The 16,734-nt window shown below is 29.4% G+C and overlaps 3 protein-coding genes across 3 annotated transcripts; all 3 read right to left on the bottom strand.

Annotated features, from left to right (window-relative positions):
* Nucleotides 1-384: 384 nt before the first annotated feature.
* LOC108485815 (F-box/kelch-repeat protein At5g43190-like) lies at nucleotides 385-1,788 on the bottom strand. The gene has a single exon (XM_017789663.2). It carries the CDS (start codon nucleotides 1,701-1,703, stop codon nucleotides 582-584), a length of 1,122 nt encoding a protein of 373 aa, XP_017645152.1. The 5' UTR covers nucleotides 1,704-1,788; the 3' UTR covers nucleotides 385-581.
* Nucleotides 1,789-7,479: 5,691 nt separating this feature from the next.
* Nucleotides 7,480-8,578, bottom strand: LOC108484861 (uncharacterized). The gene has a single exon (XM_017788751.2). The coding sequence runs from the start codon at nucleotides 8,424-8,426 to the stop codon at nucleotides 7,752-7,754; it is 675 nt and encodes a 224-aa protein (XP_017644240.1). The 5' UTR covers nucleotides 8,427-8,578; the 3' UTR covers nucleotides 7,480-7,751.
* A 1,903-nt stretch (nucleotides 8,579-10,481) lies between these two features.
* LOC108484250 (GPN-loop GTPase QQT1) lies at nucleotides 10,482-14,317 on the bottom strand. Its single transcript, XM_017787967.2, has 11 exons — nucleotides 14,006-14,317; nucleotides 13,247-13,357; nucleotides 13,113-13,157; nucleotides 12,943-13,022; nucleotides 12,216-12,290; nucleotides 11,795-11,898; nucleotides 11,531-11,687; nucleotides 11,354-11,441; nucleotides 11,106-11,178; nucleotides 10,883-11,013; nucleotides 10,482-10,765 (listed from the first exon to the last, which is right to left on the bottom strand). The coding sequence occupies exons 2-11, from the start codon at nucleotides 13,336-13,338 to the stop codon at nucleotides 10,705-10,707; spliced, it is 906 nt and encodes a 301-aa protein (XP_017643456.1). The 5' UTR covers nucleotides 13,339-13,357; nucleotides 14,006-14,317; the 3' UTR covers nucleotides 10,482-10,704.
* Nucleotides 14,318-16,734: the final 2,417 nt, after the last annotated feature.

Below are 16,734 nucleotides of genomic sequence, written 5' to 3'. Positions count from 1 at the left end.
CTCCTTTTCAGCTTTTCTCTGGGTTAATGTATAAGAATACTCAACTCCCTTTACTTTTACTTATTACATAAGCAAATGATTGCTAGACGAAGGAGAAACAATACATCCAATAAGTTATTTTTTTATACTGTCAATATATCTTTCATATTCATTTTATTCATTTTACAATTTATAAAGACTAATAGATAGAAATTTTTCTTGAAGGGACAGTAAGTAAAGTATAAATGTTCAGGGGGCCAAAATAAAATTTTACAACTATACTAACAGGTATTCTTACAATTCTTAAAGGGTACCTAAAGTAATTCTACCACTTTGGAGGAGCAAGGCCCCTGCTATTAGAGTTCTTGTCTGCCACTTTTAATAATATCATCTCTGATATATAAGTTTTCTCAATAAAAATAAAAATCAGTGTACTTTATCATTACATTCAACAAATCCAACAATTTGTATCATTAAAAATAGAGTGATACATTAACCATCACACTATCACACCGACTAAGATTAACAATACATCAAATTTCATTTTCATTGTTTGGCAAACAAGAAAGACAATAACAACATTAAAGAAAACAACAAGTTAATCAAGCCAAAGCATGTAGTTGAGGAACAAAAGAGAACCACCTAAACCCACAACTCCATTTGTCAGGCAACCAAGGACACTTTGGTAACCAATGCCAACTCCTTCTCTCAACCTTATAATACAAAATCTCCGGCCAAGTATGACAACAAACACAAATCATCCCACGGTGCCAAAAACAATACACATGTTCATAGTTATGGTAACAAACAGACACAAATTTCCTACACATCAATTCAGGCAATCTCTCCATTTCTTCCCATTTCTTTCCTTCTTTTAATTCCCACAATCTCATACTCCTTGAAATCCCATTCCTCCCAATACCACCCAACATATACAACTTTTTCCTATCACTAACACCACTTACTAGCCTCACAAACGTTAGTTCCCTCGGCATTTCAACGTTGAGATTCCCCCATTTGCCGGTTCCCAAGTCGAAACACACCACTGAAAATGGCTCCGGTGTGGTGAAACATAAAGACCCATCGTAGAACGCACCTTCTTGATGGAAATTTTCGAATAAAAGTGGTTGATAACCATCGTGTTCGGTCCAAGAATGGACCACCGAGTCGTACACGAAGGCTTGATTGGAAGAGAATTTGGTACAAAGGGTGAAGATTTTGTACCCTTTTGGGGTTGAAACTAGAGTGAGGAGCTCGAATGAAAATGGGAAAAAAGGGAGTTCAATAACCCTTGATGATTTGGCTAACATGTTACATACTAAAAAAGAACAACAGCTTGGTAGGGCAAAACATAAAAGACCATTAGACGATGAAATAAGATTGAATTGTGAAGAACCAAAAGGAGGAAACAAAGAGAAAGGTAGTGCTAAATCACGCCATGACCCAATAATGGTGTCGTACAAAGGGAAATGACTGTAAAACTGTTGGTGTGAAAGCAACAAAAATGAACATAAACCAGAACCAGAACCAGAACTGTGTTTGATAATGAAAGTAGGAGAGAATACAAGGGAATTGAAATGCTTACACGTTGACCTTAAGCTCAAAAACGTTTTAAGAGGCAAAAAACACAGTATGTGTTCGAGTAGTTCTTGGGGTAACTTGCTCCATATTACAGGATCCATTGCTGTTGAGCTTGGTTTAGATTTTGAGCATTTTGTAATCATGGGGTTGTGTTGATTTTGTATTTTTGATGATCTTTAGGTATTTTGATTTTCAAAGGAATACTTATAAGAGGAAACTGAGATGAAAATGGATAAATAAATAAGAGAGTAGAATAAAATAAGTAGTAACAGCTTTGTTCTTCCATTGACTTCTTGATTGCTAATTTAACACGCAGTGTTTTGAAAAATGACGACGATTTGACCAGATAATATTAATATTTTTAGATAATATAAATTTCTTCTATTTGGTACTTGAATTCGGTAACTAGGTTTATTCCGGCTCTTAAACTTAGATTTTATCAAGATTTGGTGATGTGACCAATGTTACTAGAATAAGATCGGATCAGACAAATTAAGAATTGATCGATATAATGGTTCAAACAACGAGGTTGAACAGGTTGACTCGAAAACTGCTTAAAATTGATAAAAATTGAACATCGGGACAAAAATCAACAAATGAAGAGGTTGAACCAATTTAATATTTTTTTAAAAATTATTTTAGATTTTTATGAATTTTTATTATTCATTTAACTACTCGGTTAGACAGTTGAACCAAATGAACTGCTTGAATCAGGAACCGGTGGTGTAACTTATTCAACCATTAGTTCGATCATTAAAACACTGAAGGTAAGACTCTGAGATTGTACCTCATATAATCTGGAAATTTTTATAAATTATTTAATTTTCAAGTGATGGTGTGACACAATCTCAAAATGTCACATCATCAAACTTTTATATTTTTCAAGTTTAGGGACCAAAAAAAGTACAGGTACCAAATTGAACCTAGATGCCAAATTCAAGAGCCAAAAATTATAATGTCCAATTTTATGTGTAGGCAAGGGCGAAGCCAGAAAATTTTTTTTGGGGGGCCAGATGAAATTTTAATTTTTTATAGTTTATATCTTTATAATTTGTAAATGATTAAATCAAAATTTTTATAATTTTAGGGGGGCCAAAGTGTAATTTTACCTTTACTAATTTAAAATTTAAAAAAAAATTTAAAGACCTAAAAAATAATTTTATATTTTAGGAGGCGGGCCCATGCAAGCCCCTGCCTTTGCCCCTGTGTGTAGGTTTTGAGCAAAATTTTTAAAATTAGATCAATAATTAAATCTATCAAGTCATTAATTCTCTTTTCAATCAGTCTAATTTAATTAAATAATCCATCGATATTAATTTAAAAAATTGTTAGTAAGTGGACTCACTTATTAATTATATCAACTATAGAATTCAACTCTATGATCTAATAAATATTAAATTAAATGACTTGTAGATATTTTATTTAATTAGATATAATGATCCATTAATCTATGTATGCCTACCTATTAATTTTTAATTATGATTGGTACACTTAATAATCTTTCTAGTAAATATCTTTTTAGTAGTATTTCATTTGAAGCATTATTTTCTTTTGGTTGGTTTAAAATTATGAATCTTTTCGATACTTAAATTAAGTATAATCTTTGTTCAAATAAGATATTATATGCTTAAACGTATTTGAACTCGTATCTTTTAAATTATTGTAACAACAACGATGATAAATAATATGAAACTCAATCGGCTAAATCAATTAATTGTTAGAATCGTAATGTTAGAGTTCTATAGATTAAAATTTCCATAAAAAAGTATCAAATATATATACTTGTCCCTCCCGTGTGCAATTACCATGTGCGAATTTCCAGTTCCACCATAAGCAATTGTCATAAGTGAGTTTTGTTTGGTTATATTCTGATTCTTCATCTACTTATACTTTGTATTGATTTGATTAAACTATTTTATACTTGTAAACTCTAAAAAGCATATATTTTACAATGTTAAATCACTATTTGTGGCCTAAATTTTTTTTATCCAAATTAGTCCCTAAACTTAATAATTGTTTTTGTATTGAGGCCCAAACTAAATTAGACAATTGTTCATACATTTAGTTTTAAACTTTTTTTGTTCAAATTAGTCCCTAAACTTGGCAGTCTTTCCCTCAAGTGTCAACATTAATATATTTTTTTCTAAAAGCAACACTCTCCATGCTTGTGTTTTTTTTATTACTATTTTAAACGTAGAAGATTCAATTATTATTAAAAAAGAGAAACAAAGGAAAAATATTTTTATAATTTGTTTCAATTTATATTTGCAATATTTTAGCTAACAAGTTAAACATATGATATTTTTTACTGTTTGGTCTAAGTTGTTGCAATTATGACATCTTTATCTTACAAAGCAAGGAAAATAAAATAAAAAGGAAAATTGTGATATTATTATCAATATATATTTATTGGGTTGAATTGTAAAAAATAAATATTTTTAAATAAAGTTCTGAATTTTTATTTTACAAAAATTATATATTTAATTCATGTATTTTAATTTAATCATTTTTAGTCATTTATTTTGTAAATTTTAAAATTTTAGTCCTCACAAACGTTAACTATTAAATTCACTAACCTAAGTTTTTCTATTTTTCAAAAATCGATGCGCCAAACATATTATTAATTTCATGTCAGTTTATTATTTCCGCTTATTACTCACTAAAAATTTAGTTAATGGATTAACGACTATTAGTTGCGTCAAGAATGAAATTTCGAAATTAGAAAAGTATAGAGACTTAAAATGATCCACGTGGAGAACATAGACCAAATCTACAACTTTCTGCATAGTACAATATTAGTAATTTAATTTAACCAAATAGATTTAATTGTTATTGTTTGGGTCATGACTAAAATTCTAAAATTCAAAAAGTATAGGGACTAAATCTACAACTTTCGTAAAGTATAGAGACTAATACCAGAACTTAACCTTAAATAAAGTTTTAAGTCCGAGTATTGTAAATGAAAAAAGACAACAATGTTAGAGAGCTCACCTCTCATTTAACCGTCTTGTCTAACTTGACTCCTAATTTAGTCGAAATTCAGTTAATTTATCTTCTTTTTTTTATAAAAAAATTATTTACGAAAATAACACACTTCGTGCATAAAGTGTTTTGTATTAAAATCATATGTGATTTGATTTGTTTATTAAATCTTGTGTTTTACTTATATTCTTCATTCATATTATTTTAATATGACTATAGATGCAAAATATGAATATATAATTATATAATGTCATTTTCTCATGTTATTTTTTTATTCATAATGTTTTTAATAATTATATAAATACGAATATATAATTAGAATTTTTATATGTGAAATTCTTGTGTGAGAAATTCTATTATATATATTTACTTTGATATAGATGAAAGCTATCATCAAAATTTTTAGAACGGGACAGGTGGTCGAACTGGTCAGGCCATCAATTTGTCAATTCAAGAGGCTTGTCCAGTTCAATTAAATTAATCAATAAAAAATTTTAAAAAAATAAAATAATATATTTAAAATAAAAAGTCATATTCAACCACCTAATTTAATCGATCCGTACTAATTCTCAGATCAATTAATCTAATAATTTTCTTCTCGATCTATACGATTGAAACAACAGTGACTACCACCCACGTTAAGTAAAAAAATCAGGTGAAATTAATATTTTATCAAATATACCAAATACCTTACTTTGTGGAAATCATATGATAGTTACGTAATAAATTACTTATCTCACCATTATCCAACAAACAAAACGTGGCCAAGTTGTTGTTTTTGCAGGCTTTGAAAGCTCAAGTTCACTTTATTAAATAGGTCAAATTCTGCTATTAGACCCTACACTTTGCATAAGTTGTGGATTTAGTACTTATACTTTAATTTGGTCATTTTCAGTTTCTGTACTTTTAGAATTTGAAACTTTTAGTCCTAACCAAATGACAACTATTAAATTTATTGAGCTAAGTTCTGTTATTTTTAAAATTTGAAGCGTCAAACATATTATCACATGTGTAATGCTCTGTTTGTATTTTATTTTTACATATTACTTACAAGAAAAATCAGTTAATAGATTTAATGATTTTCGTTTGCATTAAGACTGAAATTTTGAAATTCAAAAAATATAACCACTAAGAATGATCCAATTAGTGAACCTGGACTAAATCTATAACTTTGTGCATAATATAGGACTAATAACATGATTTAACTAAACAAATTTAACTGCTACCATTGGGTCATGACTAAAATTTCAAATTTTGAAAAGTATAGGGACAAAATTTTACAAATTAAAATACAAGTACTAAATTCACAATTTACACAAAATACAGGGTCTAATAACAGAATTTGACCTATTAAATATGTCACATAAATTTGTTTGTTTATAAATTTTATTTATTTTTCGTATCCAAGTCCACTAAACAGCAAGGGTTTAAGGTTTTGGGCTAAACACTAAATATATGACACTAATGGGCCATGCTTGGATAAATCTATACTAACTAAAATAAAAGAATTATTATTATTATTTTATTTAGATATTTTATTTGTAATTTTATAACAATTAAATAAAATTTTCAATTTTTATTTGAAATTTAATAAGTTATGCTTAATACATCATTTAGTACTCGATTTTGATTTTTCTAATGTAATATTTAATTTTAGTAAAAGTTATTTATTTTGACATTCACACGTAATAGTGATAAAAAATTTAATTCGGTTTTAAGAATGAATTGATAAAATTTATAATGAACTAATAACGTTAGCAATCCACCTTTCATAAAAATAACTTTAAAACCCGTAAAGGAAATCCCAACCACCAAATTGCATTTAACAAATTAAACAAAGTAACAACTTATATTGATTTATTCTATTAAGAAAATCACGAAAATCTAAACCCAATAATATAAATAATTAAATTTCATTAAATAAACACTAAATCCTAAAGTAATCATTTAAAAATTAAAATCGTTATGTTTGGATATCAAATTATATAGCTTTTCTCAAATACAAATATCGTGTTGGATAAAAATAAATCTGTATAAAAAATGTCAAACTCAAGTACTAAATATTATATTAAAGTCAATAAATTATCAATTTTAATATTTATCTGCATCACTTTTTTTGTCTTTAATTTATACCTAAATAAATATTTTTAAACTTTATTTGAATACAATAAAATATTATAATTTATCTATCTACTTTAAGTTAGCATAATATTCATTTTTTATAATGTTATCATTGTTAATTTATATAGTTACTGTGACGAGGTAATTTTTTAAATAATGATAAGCAGTAGACTGTTATATAAATTTATTATTACTTGGAGTTGGTTTGATTATTTTAAAATAGTATTTTAGCATGGATTAAATTAATATTTGAGGTCCTGATGGATAATTATTTTTATATTGGAACTTTAATTTTTTTTTGTCTAAGTTAAATTTTGAAATTAGCATTTATTCCCACATTAGGGGCCTAAATTAAACAACTATTCTCGTATTGGGGCTTAAACTTTTTTCTGTCTAAGTTAATTCTTGAACTGGACAATTATTCCCAAGGCTGAACTTTAGGGTTTATCTAAAACTATTAGGAACTAACTTGAACAATGGCGGAGCCTAGTAGATATACTATGATTCTCTCAAAAATATAAGTAGGTCCCCAAAGGTTTAAGATTTTTGCAATTTTCTCCTTTGTATTTATACTATAGCCCTCCCAAAAATTGATTGTTTATATGTTTAGATCGATTGTTATGGTGGAATATTATTTTTTTCTTCTTTTGAATCGATTGTTATGTAGCACATCTAATTTTAGATTGCCACTGAACTTGAACAAAAAAAAAAAATTTAAAACTTCAATATGAGAATAATTGTCAAGCTCAAGGCTTAACTTAGAAAAATATTCAAATCCTGATATAAAAATAATTACCTGATTCAAACCCTAAATAGTTAATCAGATTGAAAGTATTAATAATATTATACAATACCAAGATACACTAAATTAAAAGTCAAAGGATTAAACCTTAAACTTTAAAAGGACGAAATTAAAACTTCAAAATATTCAAAACTAAATCTAGAATTTTCTTGACTAAAATCCAACAGTTGTTTAGGGCAGAGCTCCCATTATCAAATTCAAGTTACAGTCAAAAGAATGAATTGAATCCTTCAATCCAACACCAAAAACACAGCCAAAAGCAAAAAAGAATAATTACATAACATAATCAGCTTTTCTTACGGTAATCACGAACAGGAGATGAAGACTTACTTCGAACAACCTCAGATTCATTGCTCAATTTTCTTACATGATCTTTCTTCTTCTTCTTCATTATTCCTCTTCTTACATGACTGTAATTCCCTCCTTGTATTGTAGGAACCATATACCATCCAACACAAGTTACCAATATCGAAACCGATCTTCCAAAGAACACTAATAACACCAAAACCAACACAAAAAATGTTGGTAAATAAAAATATGGTCGCTTCCATGAAAACCCATTTTTGTTCTTCTGCTTGTCTGGTTGTAATCTTGATATCTTCTTCATTACATCTTTGGCTTCACTTAAGGTTTCCATTGAATGCTTATGATCCCATGCTTCTTGTTCTTGTTGTTTGGTTTCAACAGGTTTTGGCTTTGGTTCTTTGTCTTTGAGCTTTACAACGACAGGGACAAAATCTGTTGAATCTTTGTACATGAAACGAACCATGGATATGTCTCGAGAACCTGTCTGTAAATAGATCTTTTGTTTCTTGTCTTCAAGCTCGGATAAAAGTGCAGAAAACTTGTCGAGACCGCGGTCGGAATATGGGTTCTTGTTGTTGTCTTTGTTATGGCTTTTATGATCAGAATCAGCATTTTCTTGATGATTAGAAGCTCCACAGATCAATGGATGAAACATTTGAAAATTTTGGGTTAATGGGGATTTTTTGAAGGGGGATTTGTTTGATTGAAAAAGAGAAATGGAGGACTTTGGGACTTAAATATTAAATTTTGTATCAACTTGGTCAAAATAAAGCAAAAAGATGAAATTCTTGCGAGTAAAATGGAATCTTCCTCTTGTTTTAATTAGGGTTGGAGACTATAAATGTAAATAAAATGTTTCACCTTTTTATAATTTTTTTTTATTTATTGCGGCTAAAGATTTTGACTTTGTATTTGCTTGGCGAAGAGGTGGATTTGTATTGACTTTTAATCAAAAGAGTGACGTAGTGATGCAGTGTTATTATTAGGGTTGGTCCTCAAATTATGATTTATGTTTTCAATTGGTCCTTTAGTTTCAAAATGTTCTTATTGAGTCTCTAAAGTATTCGCATTGTTCGTCAGTCTAAACATTAGCGTGAGTATTAAACGATAACTCAAATATGAGGTGAAACATATTTTAAATGCATTAATCAAATTATAAATACGTCAATCATAAATTCTAATATTACTATTTTTAACACGTTACGTCTAAGATACCTTTAATCCACATGTTTTAGATATGTTCCGTGATAGACTTGAACTGGTATTATACACTTAAACCTAATGACTAAATTGACAAAATCTAATTGATATAATACTGATATTTTATGATCTCAATTAAAATATTTCGAAGTTTATGAACCAATTTGAAATTTAAACTATAGTTTGAGATCGTGGGATGTAATTGATCCTACTGTTAATTTGCAGTGTGATCATTAAGTCATGTATCCAACTCAGTCAAATTTAATGATTTGAAACTTGCGAGTGAATGGAAGCTTCGTCGTGGATTACAGTATGGTTTGACATCTAGTTTGTGTACAACTTTATTTAGTGTCGGAAAGGATGAATAGGAATAAAATGCTGTACCTTTATAAATTAATTATTTATGAAGGCTAAAGATTTTGACATATTATACAAAATAAAATGCAATGATAGTGGAATTATTATTAGGGTTGGTCCTCAAACTATGATTCATATTCTAGTTTAATTTTCAAACTCTGAAAATTTCCAACATTTTAAAATAACAATATCGTATCAATCATAAATGTCTTGAATCTAACGTGTTTAGAATTGCAGACATCGTCAATAAAAATCTTAAAAGTTAACATGTCAAATTCAAGATATTCATGTGATAAGTACATTTTTTTTACCATTTGATTCACATATTTTAAATATATTCCACAATTGATTAGAAATGACATTCAACGCCCAAACTACCAAGAGACTTAAAGAACTTAATTAAAACATTTGAAAGTTTGAAGGCCAATTTGAAATTTAAACCATACTTTAAGAACATATAGTGAAACTAACCCTTTTATTAAATTGTAATGTAATTATTAACACGTTCTAGTTAAGAAACTCTAGAATTTGGAACAAAGGACTTATTATTATAATTATAATAATTATAATAAAAGAAAGTATGCCATTGAGGGGAAAAAAATATGATAAGAATAGTATGAATTATGATAAATCTGTAAATTTCCTATTAAATTAGTACGAGTATACGATGTCAACAGTTGCCAAATGTTTGGATTTTTCTTGCAATTATTCAAAGAATGGATATCTATTTAGAGATTTTTCTTTTAGAAAAACAAACTAGTCAAAAAAATGAAATAAATACTTGCGAATCACGTGCTATATATATATATATATATATAAATAAATAAACCTTCAAAGGTCATATGGTAAGACAATGACCATGTCGTTAATGGTGACCATATCCACATTCAATTCATTGTAAAGGATTAATTGCACTAAACATCCCTAAACAATTGTCCAATTTCTAAATGATCTCTAAACTTCAAGAACGTTATAATGGAAGCATTAATTGCATGTTTGGACTTAACATAGAGCAAATTTAAAACACATGGATCAAATTGCAAACAAATATATACATACCGCATTGACAACTTTGATGTAATGTGTTGATAAAAGTCAACACCTTTTTAGAAGATATCATATCTAAGCTATTCATGTAATAAGTACACACGAGTTTACAATTTGATTTATATATTTTAAATAATGATACTTTTAAGTCTGAAAAAAAAGGTTTCAAAAGTTTAAGAACTAATTTAGAATAAGATAAGAACATCGAAAGGTGTATAAACTTGAGGTTATCGAGCCTGGATTCATAAAATTCACATATAAACAAGGTAAAAAGAAGGCATATTGAAGGTGGCAACTCACTCAATTCGTGATCCCATCACAAGGCATCGTTAATCATCATTATCGAAATCTTCATCGTCCTTCATGTACTTCTCCTGTACCGCAGCAGCTGTGAACCGATTCATTAAGAAAAACTTGCTAATGTATCGATAAGGTATTTCACGATGTTAGGTAGATTATCACATGTTATATAAATAAAGAGAATTAAACGATAGATGAGAAGGATATCTGTAATAATCCCAATCAACTTGTCGTACTGCAATCTTGCTGAATTCAACCGCACTGGCATCTATACCGGCAAATATGTATCCATTGCTCTTATCGATAAGTTTCACAAGATTCCCAACACTCTCTTTATCCTAAAAGGGGAAATCCGATTAACAGAGTAAAAACTATAAAATGAAGCATAGTTGAATGATATAACTCGAGAAAGAAATAGTTCCCGGCATGCCTGAATATCTAAGGTTGTGAAATTGACAATACTGAAGTCTTCAATTACATCGCAAAGCTCCTTTGTAAGTTTTCTGTAAGAAGAAATTAGTGAAAAACCTCGATAACAAACCTCCATTAAGGATTTTCAAAAGCAAAAGTTTAAACTTGTAAGCAAAACCTCGTATGATGTATATTTATCAAAAGGAGAAACATTTGTGTCTCATGCATAGTGAAAAATGCAAAAATAAACAGGTCTCAATAACAAACCTAAACTTGGCAGAGCGGGGATCTTGGTCAAGATGGTGCTGTAAATACGATAAATCTTGGACATCCGTGTAGAAATCCAGATTGAAAGCTGCATCACATCCGAAGATAAGATGAATAACCACGAGTGCTACCATTCTGAGGCGTGTAACATAATTAAAACAGTTCCGGCATACTCACAGAGCTTTCCATAGCTTTCAATTAAGTCAATCTTAGAAAGGACATTGACATGTGGCAGCTCCAAGTGCAACATGGTAGATAATGAGAGAATCAAAGCACTGACATACTTCGCCGGGTCACTACATAGGTGGGCATCGACTAAATGTACAGCAGTCAACTGCATAAAATAAATTAACTCGGTTTTCTACGGTTCTAACATCGGAATAACACCCGGAAATCACCTTTACTGTCAGCACCCTACAAGAGGAAAAGATAGAAGCATACCCTAAGATTCAACTTTTTAATAAGCTTCATGACTACATTCTTGGCATTCGAGTGAAGGAAAAATAGTTCAACCTGGCCAGGAAAATCGAAAAGAAGATAGTGATCTGCAAATTATAAAAAAAATTAGAAAATTTATCAGCAATAAGCACAATAGCCTACAAATCGCTGCATAATATCAAGGCTACTCCCTTGTAAATGTTCCTATTGTTGGGTTTTCCTAGAGAAAGTCAAAACCACAAACACAAAAGCAAAATATTCAACTGTTCAATCGTAAGGCTCCACGTGAAAGACAAGCTCAAAGCCTTGTGCATATCATCCCTTTTTGAGAAAGCCTAATGGTCTTCCATGCACAATATGGTATTTATGAAACAAAACCGAGTGCCTAAACTTGTGAAACGAAGAGAAGACAATAGATACAGACCTTTCAAAAGAGGTTCCAGTTTAGACTGCAGCCAATCGATATTCTTCTCTAAATAATCCATACAATAGACAAGACCTGATTGTACATAAAAAATATACATTAGATACCATACAACAATCGAACCAGAACTAGAGACATAATGACCATAAACACAATTTATATGCATTTTTGTATCCCACAACAAACCAGCAGATACAGCATAACTGCATCATCACTAAGATATTTAGGAAATATTTAACAGAACTGGAACCTAAGGTTCTTGATTGCACATGAAAAATATACATTAGATACCATACGACAATCAAACAGGAACTCAAGCCATAACGACCATAAACACAATTTATATGCACTTTTCTATCCCACAACGATCCAGCAGATACTGTGTAAATGCATAGTCACTAAGATCTTTAAGAAATATTTAAAAAACTGGCATCTAAGGTTCTTGATTGCACATGAAAAATATACATTAGATGCCATAGGGAAATCGAACCGGAACTAGAGCCTAACAACCATTAGCACAATTTATATGCATTTTTCTATCCCACAATAAACCAGCAAATACTGCATAAGTGCATAGTCATTAACATCTTTAGGCCACTTATACGGATATCACTTGCCTGTTTTACTCATTTTATGATTTATCCAACCGAAATTTTGGAATCCCTTTTATACAATCATAGACTAAAAGCAAAAAAACATTAACCAAGAGAGCAAAACAAAAGTACACCTCCATTAGGCCCCAAAGAATGTTCTGTCATAACATCACTTAGTTTTATGAGATCCTCAATATTGATAGCACACTCATAACTACATTCATGTTAAGGAAAGTTCATATAAGATCAAACATTCAGGACAATGAAAAACATCACAAATCAAAATTTTTGATTAAAAGGATACGGTAACGAATCGTTGGCCGGATCCAAATTGATTACAGCAACTTTCCTACAAAAATAAAGCATGGGCACAGTCAATTTTTTTGCTATAATAAAAATATATCTAAACATATGAGCATAAAAGCAAAATTCAGAAACCTTCCAATAAGTTTGAGGAACTGAGACATGCCATTACAGTAAGTAGTCTTTCCTGATCCAGGTGGACCAATCACAACTTGCCCAAACACCATCTTAATTCGAAGGGTTTTCCTACAAGAAAAAAGGTAGCTGATTTTCAGTAAAGAAGAAAAGAGGAACTTTTAGTAAACAAACTTTTAGATTATTTTATTATATAAAACAAATTTAAAAATAATAATAGCAATGCAAGAATTCCAAACACTTTAAGGGAAAAAGAAGTAGGTGTTTTCGTATCTACTTCGATGCTCATGAGTTAATTCTTAATAAAAGAAATATTTTCAGATTGCTAACCAAAAATATCAAGTTTTTGCTCAGATTTATGGGCCATTAAAGTATAGGATCTCAACACTGTCTTCATCCTCAACAACAAAAAGAGTAAACAAAAGAAAATTCCTTCTAAAGTAATAAAAGAACAAAGAAAAGCTTTAACCGCTTAATCTCCAAATAAATAACTCAGTTCAGACAGAAAAAGGAACAAAGTGAAAATTGGTAATTAAGTTCCTCGGTTTTCTCGGAAACCAAACAGTGGTTAAAGTAACAATAGCTACATGAAAAAATAAGAAAGAAATTTAACATTAAATGTGCACAACAGATTAGAAAAAAACTGAAAAAAAATGAAGGTAAGGCCAATATTAGTTCTCTCAAGCTTATCATTGAAATGCCTCCATTTACCAAAAGAAAATAAAAATTAATGAAAAAAAAAAGGATTTTGAAATTCACCTGCTCTGAAACGTGAGCTGAAAGTGAGACGTCTTAAAACTTGAAACGCTTCAGAAAGAAATGGCAAGCTTGCTCGCTCGATCCGTATTAAAACTATAAAGTCGCCAGAGGGTGTGTGGTGGATTGGTGGTGACTGCCTGACTGGTGAACGATGGTGGTGGTGGCCGGTAGGTGTTGGAGTGGAGAAGGGAAAGTTATTTCGTTAGGGATTTAGAAATTAGATGTCAGGGATTAGAAATTGGGGGAGTCGGCTGAAGAGGAAAGGAAAAGAAAGGGTAGGCAGGCGTGTGAAAACAGGCCCAAAATTTTCTTACATGAGGTCCGGACAGATTGAAAAATGGGCCTATTTTTTTAATCAAAGCCCATCTTTGGCTCTACATTTTTATCAAAACCCTCTTACTTTTCAGGTGGACATTCGGGCCTAAATAGGTGACTTGATCCATGATCAGGTCTAGTAGCCCAATATAGAATTCATCATGGCCGGGTCGGATCAATGCAGAATTTTAGGTCCTCTTTCTAAGCCCGGGTTAGGCTCGAAAAATAAACTTAAAATTTTACCCAAATTCGACCTATATTAAAAAAACTAAAATCGAGTCTGACCCTACCCAACCATAATAATTTTTTTAGATCATTTTTATATAAAAACAAATTTAAAAAATATAATACATCAAATACAGTAAAAATAATAAAATAAATGTTTCTCAACAAATTGATAATACAAAAAAAAGTATAGACGTGATTTGAACAGGCCTAATACCCAGCCTGTTTAGAAAACGAGTATTATTTTTGTTCGAATCTATTTATGAACTTATATTTTTGCCCGAACGCTCCCACCTTTTGAAACAACCTTTTGACCTTATTTTGCATTTATTTGAGAAAATATTACTCGTAAAACAATAACAATAATAATAATAAATCATAAATCAATTCAATTCCTCCAATCATCATTTTTTTTCTTTTTTTGTATTTGTCTTCACAATGGTTTGCTCCTATTTTTCAAAACCATATTGAATCGGTTGGATCGATAATTGAACGGGGTATTGGTCTAGAATAAAAGGTTGGACTAGTAATTTTTTTCTAATTCTATTCTTATAATAATTTATTCAATTAAACTAGATGAACCGATCGAATTGAAAATCAATGGTTTGACTAGTTCGACCACATGATTTTTAAAAGCTTTGATATTTGGTTTATTTCATCAATTGAATTAAAATTTTTATCCACTTAACTTTTTTTTTAAATTTTTATTTAAAAAAAATCTTTTCAACTAACTGAATTCAGATATTCAACAAATAATTTTAAGTAATTTGGATTCAAAATTAAATAACAATATTCAAATTAAATGTCGATCATAAATGAATTAAAATTTAAAACTAATTTAAAATTCCTAAAATATTTCTTTCCAAACTCCAATCCTTTGTATTTTCCTTTTCATAAATAATATCTTAATTAGTGTGCTTACGAATAACCATTTGTATTGTTAAAAATTAGTATACCGACAGAATAACCAAAACAAATGACATGTAATTTATAATTTATGGCGATGTATATGGATCGGTTTTAACAATAAAATTATTAAAATTTTAACAAAAAATTAACATAACGTATATAAATTAATTTACTTATTTTTTACGATCAAACTCTAATTACAAAACTTTCACAATATTTTACCTTTATACACCGCAATTCAAATATTCGATTTTTTTGCCCAACCTAATTTTCATCATCTTCAATCACACATTGGTAAACAAGGAAGCAAGGCTAGCAAGTGGCCCCTAGGCTCATGGTTAAAGATCAGGTTCTTGGACCCAATGACAATAAAGCAAAGGTGGTCCAACCAGTGGTTCAGGCACATGGGTTCACAAATAAGGTGCATGATTATTACAAGCTGTAATGCATTGCAAATTTGCCAACCATTCACATCAAAACCTATGGAAATTTTTTCTTTTTGGTAGTTTGGTTCAAAGGGGAGTGAACTTAACCAAATTCCCTTTATGAAGAAATATGTGGGCTCAATTGTATTATTAAGCAACATGTTTGTTCTAGGTAGGGCTATGCATATAGGGCAATGAGGAAAATTAGGTCTATAAAATGTATATTTTTGAAATATAATGTTTTTACATTGTTTCGTATTTTTAATCTTTTTACTTTTCAAAATATTTATTTTTAATTTTAAGATTACCTTTTTTTTCGTTGATTTTATCGAATAATTTAATTGTTTTTTTTTTAAATGGTGATATGGCATGCACATTTACTGTTGTGGTATGTGTCATCGAGTTTTGGTTCATTTAATTAGAGGTGAGTAAAACTCGATTCAATTCGAAAAAATAAAAAAATCAAATTTTGAGTTAATCGAATCAAGTTATTCGAACTTGAGTCGAGTTGAATTTCACAATTCGAATAACATATTGGTCAAATACATTTTGGTCCCTATCAACTTTGGAAATAAGCAAATTGGTCTCTCTCAACAAAAGTTACAAAAAAATTCAAAAAATTTTAAAATTTTAAAATATTTATAAAAATTTTAAAATTCTAAAATTATATAAAAAAGTTAAGATTTTAAAATATTCTAAAATGATAATGTTAGGGAACTAATTAATTATTCAAATTTGTCATACTTAAGTTTTTTTTTTTTTTGCTTTGAATTTTTTTCAAATATATATAATTTTAAATTTATGTGTTCTAACATGAAATTAGTTATATTGTAACAATATTTTTATTTGATATGT

The sequence above is a fragment of the Gossypium arboreum genome, chromosome 6, assembly GCF_025698485.1.
Source record: "Gossypium arboreum isolate Shixiya-1 chromosome 6, ASM2569848v2, whole genome shotgun sequence".
NCBI classification, from domain to species: domain Eukaryota; kingdom Viridiplantae; phylum Streptophyta; class Magnoliopsida; order Malvales; family Malvaceae; genus Gossypium; species Gossypium arboreum.
The sequence above is the reverse complement of the archived record's forward strand: the minus strand, read 5'-3'. Positions and strand labels throughout refer to the sequence as shown.